The sequence below is a fragment of the Orcinus orca genome, chromosome 4 (assembly GCF_937001465.1).
Source record: "Orcinus orca chromosome 4, mOrcOrc1.1, whole genome shotgun sequence".
In the NCBI taxonomy this organism is placed as follows: Eukaryota; Metazoa; Chordata; class Mammalia; order Artiodactyla; family Delphinidae; genus Orcinus; species Orcinus orca.
The window spans coordinates 111,804,733-111,815,991 of record NC_064562.1 but is presented as its reverse complement, the minus strand read 5'-3'; the positions used below and the strand labels follow the sequence as shown (position 1 = coordinate 111,815,991).

Genomic DNA, 11,259 nt, shown 5'->3' with positions numbered 1-11,259 from the left:
ATAAGCAAATCTACGCCAATAAAATGGACAATCTGGAAGAAATGGACAAATTCTTAGGAAGGTATAGCCTTCCAAGACTGAACCAGGAAGAAATAGAAAAGATGAACAGACAAATCACAAGTAATGAAATTGAAACTGTGATTAAAAATCTTCCAAGAGGAACTTCCCTGGTGGCACAGTGGTTGAGAATCTGCCTGCTAATGCAGGGGACACGGGTTCGAGCCCTTGTCTGGGAGGATCCCACATGCCACGGAGCAACTAGGCCTGTGAGCCACAACTACTGAGCCTGTGTGTCTGGAGCCTGTGCTCCGCAACAAGAGAGGCGGAGATAGTGAGAGGCCCGCACACCACGATGTAAAGTGGCCCCCGCTTGCCACAACTAGAGAAAGCCCTCACACAGAAACGAAGACCCAACACAGCCAAAAATAAATAAATATATTAATTAATTTAAAAAAAATCTTCCAGCAAACAAAAGTCCAGGACCAGATGGCTTCACAGGTGAATTCTATCAAACATTTAGAGAAGAGCTAACACCCATCCTTCTCAAACTCTTCCAAAAAGTTGCAGAGGAAGGACCACTCCCAAAGTCATTCTACGAAGCCACCATTACCCTGATATCAAAACCAGACAAAGATATAACAAAAAAAGAAAATTACAGAAAAATATCACTGATGAATATTAATGCAAAAATCCTCAACAAAATACTAGTGAACAGAATCCAACCACATATTTAAAAGATCATACACCATGATCAAGTGGGATTTATCCCAGGGATGCAAGGATTCTTCAATATACACAAATCAGTCCATGTGATACACCATATTAACAAATTGAAGAAGAAAAAGCATATGATCATCTCAATAGATGCAGAAAAAGCTTTTGACAAAATTCAACACCCATTTATGATAAAAACTCTCCAGAAAGTTGGCATAGAGGGAACCTACCTCAACATAATAAAGGCCATATATGACAAGCCCACAGCAAAATGGTGAAAAACTGAAAGCATTTCCTCTAAGACCAGGAACAAGACAAGGATGTCCACTCTCACCACTGTTATTCAGCATCGTTTTGGAAGTCCTAGCCATGGCAATCAGAGAAGAAAAAAGAAGTAAAAGGAATCCAAATTGGAAAAGAAGCAGTAAAACTGTCACTGTTTGCAGATGACATGATACCATACATAGAGAATCCTAAAGATGCCACCAGAAAACTACTAGAGTTAATCAATGAATTTGGTAAATTTGAAGGATACAAAATTAATGCACAGAAATCTCTTGCATTCCTATACACTAATGATGAAAAATCTGAAAGAGAAATTAAGGAAACACTTCCATTGACCACTGCAACAACAACAACAAAAATACCTAGGAATACCTACCTAACGAGACAAATGACCTGTATGCAGAAAACTGTAAGACACTGATGAAAGAAATTAAAGATGATACAAACAGATGGAGAGATATACCATGTTCTTGGATTGGAAGAATCAATATTGTGAAAATGACTATACTACCCAAAGCAATCTACAGATTCAATGCAATCCCTATCAAATTACCAATGGCATTTTTTATAGGACTAGAACAAAAAATCTTAAAATTATTATGGAGACACAAAAGACCCTGAATAACCAAAGTAGTCTTGAGGGAAAAAAACAGAGCTGGCCTAATCAGACTCCCTGACTTCAGACGATACTACAAAGCTACAGTAAAAAAGACAATATGGTACTGGCACAAAAACAGAAATATAGAGCGATGGAACAGGATAGAAAGCCCAGAAATAAACCCACGCATCTATGGTCAACTTAGCTATGACAAGGGAGGCAAGGATATACAATGGACAAAAGCCAGCCTCTTCAATAAATGGTGCTGAGAAAACTGGACAGCTACATGTAAAAGAATGAAATTAGAACACTCCCTAACACCGTACACAAAAATAAACTCAAAATGGATTAGAGACCTAAATGTAAGACTGTACACTATAAAACTCCTAGAGGAAAACATAGGAAGAACACACTCTGACATAAATCACAGCAAGATGGTTTTTTGATCCACCTCCTAGAGTAATGGAAATAAAATCAAAAATAAACAAATGGGACCTAATGAAACTTGAAAGCTTTTGCAAAGCAAAAGAAACTACAAACAAGATGAAAATGCAACCCTCAGAATGGGAGAAAATATTGGCAAACGAATCAACGGACAAAGGATTAATATCCAAAATATATAAACAGCTCATGCAGCTCAATATTAAACAAACAACCCAATCAAAAAAATGTGCAGAAGACCTAAATAGACATTTCTCCAAAGAAGACATACAGATGGCCAAAAGGCACATGAAAAGCTGCTCAACATCACTAATTATTAGAGAAATGCAAATCAAAACTACAATGAGGTATCACCTCACACCAGTTAGATTGGCCATCATCAGAAAATCTAGAAACAACAAATGCTGGAGTGGGTGTGAAGAAAAGGGAACCCTCTTGCACTGTTAGTGGGAATGTGAATTGATATAGCCACTATGGAGCAGTATGGAGATTCCTTAAAGAACTAAAAATAGAATTACCATATGACCCAGCAATCCCACTACTGGGCATATACTCAGAGAAAACCATAATTCAAAAAGACACATGCACCCCAATATTCATTGTAGCACTATTTACAGTAGCCAGGTCATGGAAGCAACCAAAATGCCCATCGACAGACAAATGGATAAAGGAGATGTGATACACAGATACAATGGAATATTACTCAGCCATAAAAAGGAACGAAACTGGGTCATTTGTAGAGACGTGGATGTTTCCAGAGACTGTCATAGAGAGTGAAGTAAGTCAGAAAGAGAAAAACAAATATCGAATATTAACACATATACGTGGAACCTAGAAAAATGGTACAGATGAACCGGTTTTCAGGGCAGAAATAGTGACACAGATGTAGAGAACAAATGTATGGGCACCAAGGGGGGAAAGTGGCAGGGGGAGGGGGTGGTGGTATGATGAATTGCAAGATTGGGATTGACATGTATACATTAATATGTATAAAATGGATAACTAATAAGAACCTGCTGTATAAAAAAATATATAAAATAAAATTGAAAAAGAAAAAGAGCACAAAGTTCAAACTATTATTGTGTCCAAGGTCTTTAGGATATAATATATGGGGGTGGGATAGGGAAGGTGGGAGGGAGACGGAAGAGGGAGGAGATGTGGTGATATATGTATATATATAGCTGATTCACTTTGTTATAAAGCAGAAACTAACGCACCATTGTAAAGCAATTATACTCCGATAAAGATGGTAAAAAAAAAGAAAAAGAAAAAATGATATATGACCCTAGGAATTCCCTGGAGGTCCACTGGTTAGGACTTCGTGCTTTCACTGCCGATGGTATGGGTTCAATCCTGTGTCAGGGGACTCAGATCCTGCAAACTGCTAGGCGTGGGAAAAAAAAAAAAGGTATGACCCTAACTTATTTTGTCAAGTCTCAACCTGTACCCTATTTATCAGTCAAAATAAAACTTTACCTTTTTCAGGAGGAGCCCCATGCTTTCCCGTTATTCTGTATTTGCTCAGGCAATTGGTTCCATCTGAAATCTCTTTTCCCCCAATTCTGTATATCAGCATCCTATTCCTTCTAGAACTTCATGTAAGGAGAATAAAAAAGTGTGTATTATTTTATATCTAGCTTCTTTCATTTAGCATATACATTTTTTTTACATTCTTCAGTGTATCAGTAGTTCATTCCTTTGCACTGCTTAGTAGTATTTTATTGTAGCCTATATCACAATTTGTTTATTCTTCTCTTGTTGGGTATTTGCATTGTTTAGGGGTTACTATGAATTAAGCTGCGGTGAACATTTCATGTATAAATCTTTGGGCAGGCATATTTTCATTTTCTCTTTGGTACATACCTAGTAGTGGAATGTCTTTTTTGGTGAGGTATCTGCTCAACTATTTTAAAAGCAGATACCATTTAAAAATTTGGGTTGTTTTTCTTATTTTTGAGTTGTCAAATTCTTTCTATTTTCTGGATATAAATGTTAAAGCATTAATTGAAACCGTGCACCTCAGATTGCGACTTGAACCCATGCGGCCGGGACTTGAACATGGCCAAAACCCTGCTTGGGACTCGAACTCACGGTGTTTTAATTCGAATCACTCACCTGGTGTCTGGACTTACTGAGGCTCATGTTCTTTGTGTCTCAGCGTGGAAAGAATTCAGTGAGAGACAGAGTGATAGGTAAGAAGCAGATTTATTTAGAGCGAAACACACTCCACAGACAGAGTGTGGGCCATCTCAGAAGGTGAGAAAGGCACCAAGGTATGAGGTTGTCAGTTTTTATAGGGGTGGGTAATTTCATAGCCTAATGAGTGGGAGGAGTATTCCAGCTGGTTCAGGAAGGGATGGTGATTTCCAGGAATTGGGCCACCGCCCACTTTTTGATCCTTATGGTTGGCCTTGGAACTGTCATGGCACCTGTAGGTGTGTCATTTAGCTTGCTGATGTGTTACAGTGAGCATATACTGAGGCTCAGGGTCTAGTGGAATTTGACTTGTCTGCCATCTTGGACCCATTTGGTTCTAATCAGTTTATGTCTCATCCTCTGGCTATGTCATTGTTTCAAAGGTTGTGCCCTGCCGCCTTCCCTCCTGTTTCATAATCAGCATTTACTTTATTATGACTTGTGAATATTATTCATGGCTGAGCTTAGAGAATTATATGACTATATATTTTTTTCTTATAAACTTGCTTAACTAGAGGTAGTAATCATCTCCCTCCCCCTCCCCACCAGCTTATTTGTTTGATTGGTATTCTACATACATTTATGATTATGGTTTAATTCTCTGCAAGACATATAAATCTCACAATGCATTCAAAAGCATCAGTCAATACTTCAGGTGGTGTGTGTGTGATTTCTTTCCCTCTGTCTCTCTCTCTCTTTTTTTTTTGTTTCTTGGAAACATCCTTCCTAGAGCTGTCAGCACAATGAATGGAAATTACTTGCTCTCAAGTTCATCTCTGAAACTTCATACTCTTGAGATTTATCTTAAAAACTTCCAGAGAGAAGGTCAAATAAACAGGATTAGGAAAAGGGCTCTAGATTTTTCAATAGTAACATAGAAATCAGAGAACAGTGGAGCACTGCCTTCAAAATTTTGAGGGAAAATGATTTGCAACTTAAAATTCTCTCTAACCAAACTCTCAATCAAGCATGAGGGTAGAATAATGACATTTTACATTATTATGCAAAAGTCAAAAAATTTAGCCACTATGGCATCTTCCCAAGAAGCTATTGGAAGGTATGCTCTAGACATGGGATCTAGGAAACAGGGCATCAATCCAGGAGAGACAAGAACAGGCATCTTCCTGGGCCACTGCAAGACAACTATGCAGCAAGTTGAGAGCAGTAAGCTCAGACTGGGACAGTAAACTGGACAAAAAAGGGTATTTCCAAGAAACAAAAAGAAAAGAGAGAGAGAGAAAGAAATCACACACACCACCTGAAATATTGACTGATGCTTTTAAATGCATTGAAAGATTTACATGCCTTGTAGAGAATTTGACCATAATCATAAGTGTACATATAATATCACAAACAAACAAATAAGCCAGTGGTTGGGGATGGTGGAAGGGAGACTATTATTACCTCTAGGGTAAGCACGAAGTTCACAAGAAAGGAAACAGAATCATAGAATACTACAACTCAGCCATGAATAATATTCACAAGTCATAATAACATAAATGCTGATTACTGAGTTAAAGCTTTGGATAAAAAGACTTGGACAATGAAGGGTGCAGAAGGATGCCTTTTGAGGATGTGTGGGGTTAAAGATAGAATTTCCTTTGACGTGGTGGGAAGTCATGGAATACCATCCAAAATGGAAACATCAAGAAACAGCATACAGGCATATTATTTGGAAATGTGGAAGTAAATGCCAGGAAAACAAAAACAAAATACCTGTTGAAATAATTTAAAATGCTTATATCTGGAAAGTGGACTCGAGTTAGGGAGGGGCTGGACAGGACAATGAGAGTTTGGGTAATAAACTTTAAAAATAGAAAAGAGAGATTAAAATAAAATATTCCAGAACCCTCCACCCTACCTCTCATGGGCCTCCCACATTTATCACGTCTGCCAGGCACATAGCTATCATGACCGTAGGAATTGAGGACTTGGCCCTCCAGTGAGTTCTGTTAATCTCAAATCTCTACACTGATTGTCTCTGGAATTTTGCATCTATCTGGAAGGGAGATTGTGACCTCCGACAAGCTACTTAACTTCCCTGAATTCACTCACCTGTAAATGGGAGTGATAAACCTAGCTTGGAGGGATATTGTGAAAAGGCAATGAAAATTATGCTTGCAAAGTGGTTGGCACATAGTAACAGCTCAATAAATATTAGCTTTTGTGGTTATTATTTCCTGAAAACAAACACCGTCCACTCATCATTAGCCAGTGAGAAAGAGGGTGTCTGTGAAAGTTGTCATAGTTTGAAGCCAGAAAAATCTTCCTTCGGGAGGCCGAACTCGCCTCACCCCTTCTCCAACCTTGCTTCTTCTTTGGGCCTCCCACCTCTTGGACTCCGGCCGAGATTAGCCGAGGGCAATACTCCTGCCCCCGGAAATGTCCCAACTCAGTTCCGGAGCTGAAGCAGAAAGAGAGACAGCAAGTGAGCGCGGGTTCCGTTAGGGCTCGGGGAGCCACCTCAGCGCGACGGGAGGAGGCGAGTCTGGGAGGCACCCGCAAAGTGACTGCGATGGAAGCCCGGGGATGCGCGCGGTCCCGGCGGCCGCTGCCGGCGCTGCTGCTGATCCTGCTGCTGCCGCCTGCCGCGGGCGCTGCAGGCGCTGCGGACGCGCGCTGGAGCGGGCAGGGCACCACCCCGCACCTGCAGAGCATCTTCCTGGGCCGCTGCGCGGAGTACATTGCGGTGCTGAGCCCCGAGCTGCGGTGAGCGCGGCGGCTGGCGAGGGAGCCGGAGAGGGAGAGGAAGGGAGGGGGAGAGGAAGGGGAGGAGGAGGGGGGAGAGGGAAGGAGGATGGGGAATCTACTGGGGAGGGTGCACTGGGTGGGGTCTGGAGGTGAAGGGTGTGTGTGTGTGTGTGTGTGTGTGTGTGTAAAAATGAAGCGGGTGTTGGGGAGTGGATGAGGATTAGGTAGTGGTGAGTTTGGACGACAGCCAGCGTAAGGTTAACCGGAACCCATGACCCAAGAATATGGTCTCCAGCTGGAATTCCCCGAGTCCAGGTACTTTGGGAATTCAAATTTCAGGTCTTCTAATTTAGAGGACTTTTAAAGTTTGAGTCTCTCTTGCCAGCACTGTGCTTCTTACTAATTTTTGCTCCTTCCTTGGACACATGTTTTCTGTTTTCATGAAGTCCCTCTCTTGTGCCAGTTGTTTTTATTGTGACAGATTTTAGGCCAATAAAAAAGAATGGAAAAAAATGGGAACACCCACGGAACACCATGTTACCACCCAGCATAAGAAATAAGTTACAAATGGGGTGGGAAATGGTTTTGGAAAGCTAGGTTGGGCTTAAGGAGTTGCAGCGGACACTGGAAGTCATACTTTCTGCCTTAGCAGGAGGTGGAACAGTCTTTTTCTGTGCTCACTCCTGATTTTACAAGGTCGCATGTCCGCCTGATCTCACCTGGCCCCCAACCCCAGGATGGACCTGTGTCTAAATGAAGGGGCACCTGAAGCTGGCAGCCCATGTGGTTTATTGGAATCGTCACCTTCTGGCTCTGTGCATTTTCTGCTGTCTCTGTGAGCCTGTTCTAAGTTCTAAGAAATGTGTGTTGCACCTCTGAAAGACACTTCCACTGTCAGATTTCTAAATCCATCACCAAAGTTATTTTTCTTCCTCTTCTGAATTGGGGTTAATGCAAGAGTTATGACAATTTCCTGTCTTTTTTGTATGCCCAGTTCTGCAGAGTTGATATTTGACAAAATCACTAGTAAAAAACTTGGAGAGAGAAACGGAAATATATCACACTGGAATGTGGTCTTTTGTTTTGTTTCTTCTTTTTCTTTTTTAAACTTGTACTTTTCCGCAGGGACAAGAACTGCACAGCCATCTGGGAAGCCTTTAAACTGCTGCTGGATAAGGATCCCTGTTCTGTGCTTCCCTCAGATTACGACCTTTTTATTAACCTCTCCAGGCACTCCATTCCCAGAGACAAGGTAACTCTACCTTCGCCTCGGTAAAACGTTGCTCTGTCTCTATAGAGACAGACAGTGTCCAGGCCAAGCAGCCAACTCACAATGTGCGCCAGGCTCTCTGGTGGGAAAGTGGCTCTGTCTTCAACGGTGCTCCTGGGTCTCCTGCCTGTCCTGGGCAGAAGGAACTTTCCTAAGTCAAGAAGTCAGTGCAAAAACCACAAGAACATCAGGGCGTCACCACACCTTTCCCACGGGGCCTCTGCACCTGGCTAGTTCTGAACAATCTCCATCCTAACTGGCTCGAAAGACCTGAACCTGAGTACTTCAGAAAACCCTCTATGTCAGTATCCTCCCGGGAGACCAGTCCCTCCTCTTAACAGGTCTTAAGATTATATCCATTCAGGACCAGTTTCTTGAAGAAACTGGTTAACATATAATCATGTGGTTTACATGTCTGTATTCTGTCTGCACTCTAAGCACTAATACAGTGAAAGTAAATGAGAACATCTATGTAAATTGCTTATTTAGAACAGTATCTTGAGTTTAAAGAAAGTTAGATATCATTTTTATTTCTCTGACATAAATTTTTTTTTCTTAATGAAGGACATATTTTTGACATAAATTTTTTTTAAACATCTTTATTGGAGTATAATTGCTTTACAATGGTGTGTTACTTTCTGCTTTATAACAAAGTGAATCAGCTATACATATACATACATCACCATATCCCCTCCCTCTTGCGTCTCCCTCCCACCCTCCCTATCCCACCCCTCTAGGTGATCACAAAGCACTGAGCTGATCTCTCTGTGCTATGTGGCTGCTTCCCACTAGCTATCTATTTGACATTTGGTAGTGTATATATGTTCATGCCACTCTCTCACTTCATCCCAGCTTACCCTTCCCCCTCCCCGTGTCCTCAAGTCCATTCACTACGTCTGCGTCTTTATTCCTGTCCTGCCCCTAGGTTCTTCAGAACCATTTTTTTTTTAGATTCCATATATATGTGTTAGCGTACGGTATTTGTTTTTCTCTTTCTGACTTCACTCTGTATGACAGACTCTAGGTCGATTCACCTCACTACAAATAACTCAATTCCGATTCTTTTTATGGTTGAGTAATAGTCCATTGTATATATGTGCCACATCTTCTTTATCTATTCATCTGTTGATGGACACTTAGGTTGCTTCCATGTCCTGGCTATTGTAAATAGGTTGACACAAATTCTTAACTTGATTTTTTTCATTGTAAAGCCATGTAACATTGATGTTTACAAATGAAAACATCTTAATATTGATTTTTTTCATTTGTAAAGGCAGGTAAATGGAGCTGGGAGGTTCAAACACATAATAGGCTGAAAACATGATTTTTGAGTATATGTTGCCTTTGAACCTTGCAGCCTCTTGGTCAGTAAAAAGGGGAGCTGTTATTTTTGTTCTCCTTCCTCATGGACTTTGGTTGATAAACTCAGTAAATACTGAGCTAATTCCATGTACCAGGTGTTGTTCTCAGAGTTTCAGATGCAACAGGGAACAAAACAGCCTCTGCCCTCGGGAAGCATCCAGTCTAGACAGAGATTGCTGGTTGGAATACTGAGGATCTGATGGCATGATGAGGGGGATATTGTTATTTGTATTATTATTATGTGAAAACATTGTAACTTCATAGTAATGTATTTTTGAGGCACTTTACCCTTTAGGAATTCAATTTGTGATTGCTTATCATCCTCACCACAGCTCTGGGAGAAGAGAAAGTATTCATACTCCCCATTTTCCACATGTGGAAACTGAGGCACAGGGAGATTACATGGCTTGTTCAAGATCACACATTTAGTATGTGACAGACCCAAAATTTGAACACAGTTCCCTTGATTTAAAAAAAAATCAATCTATAATTTTTTAACTACTAGAAAAAATATATATGTATGTATGTATCTATATTTTTTCTCTGCTGGGAAAATATTTCATTAACATTTGCATGATACCCTTGGAATAAAGAAAAGAGAGCTGGTAGCACTCTCTGAATGGGTAACTAAAGACAAAAACAAAGAAGGTTCAGTTGTTGTGAGGCAAGTCCCAGGTGAATGAGAAATGGTTGGCCTGACTTGTCCTGATGATACTGTACCTGAAGAAATCTGTTTTGATTTCATTTTGTGTTGGTTTTTCCTTAGTCCCTATTCTGGGAAAACAACCACCTCCTTGTCACCAGCTATGCAGAGAACGGCCGCCGCTTTATGCCACTGTGCAATGTTCTGTATGGCATGGTTGGAGATTTCTTGAGCTGGTGTCGACAGAAAAATGCCTCTGGTAAGACTTCTGCACAAATCACAAGAAAAGTCAGGGTTCCTATTTACTATGCATATGCCATTTGTGCTAAGTGCTTTCATATGCATTTTTATCTCTTTGGATTCCGCCCCCCTCAAATCCTCTCAGGTAAAGTGGTCATAATAATAATTAAATAATAACAATGATAATAGAGAAAGAGAATCTGTCTTTTGCTAGGTACTGTTCTAAGCACTTTATGGGTATTAACTCATTTAATCCCTGCAACAGCCCCATGGGCTAGGTCCTATCCTGATTCCTATTTTGACAAACGAGAAAAGTGAGGCACAGCAAGATTGAGAAACTTGCTTAGGATTGCACAGTGCGTAAACAGCGAAGTCAGAGTCTGACTCAGAGTCCTGCATGACTCTGCCTCACTATCCCCATTTTCCAGAGGCGGAAACTGAGGCTTTGGGAGGTTAAATGACTTGAAGTACTAGGGCCAGGATTCTCCCCTGATTCTGAAGCTGCTCCAGGCCACCAGCAGATATTTTGAGATTCAAATTATTGACTTAAAAAAAAAAAAAGCACAACGTGAAAGCTGAGAGTTAAGCTTTATTTAGGGCAAAATGAGGACTATAGCCCATTAGACAGCACTTCAGATAGCTCTGAGAAACTGCTCCAAAGAGGTAGGGGGGAAGGGTCACTGTTACGTACGATTTTAGTGAAGGGGGTGGGTGTGTGAAGTCAGGCACACATTTTGGCAGAGACCTGCTGCTAGTCACAAGGAACAGATGTCACCGTTAATAATTTTAGTACTTTCCTAGATATGAGGAGATGCTCAT

General features: G+C 40.9%; 1 protein-coding gene across 19 annotated transcripts in view; it reads left to right on the top strand.

The window, feature by feature from the left end:
- The first annotated feature begins 6,450 nt into the window (after positions 1 to 6,450).
- The window catches only part of BST1 (bone marrow stromal cell antigen 1), a 61,006-nt gene continuing 56,197 nt past the window's right edge, over positions 6,451 to 11,259 (top strand). For 6 of the 19 annotated variants that reach the window (XR_007476838.1, XR_004478523.2, XR_004478522.2 and 3 more), the window contains exons 1-3: positions 6,470 to 6,943; positions 8,051 to 8,177; positions 10,324 to 10,459. Coding sequence is in view for 12 of the 19 variants with exons in the window: in XM_004282543.4 (XP_004282591.1) it covers positions 6,750 to 6,943; positions 8,051 to 8,177; positions 10,324 to 10,459 (457 nt within the window). In the remaining 7 variants the exon portion in view is untranslated. Of the gene's footprint in view, positions 6,944 to 7,098; positions 7,241 to 8,050; positions 8,178 to 10,323; positions 10,460 to 11,259 lie in introns of those variants that run through there. The other 13 variants (XR_007476837.1, XM_033410687.2, XM_033410686.2 and 10 more) reach the window with 7 other exon arrangements.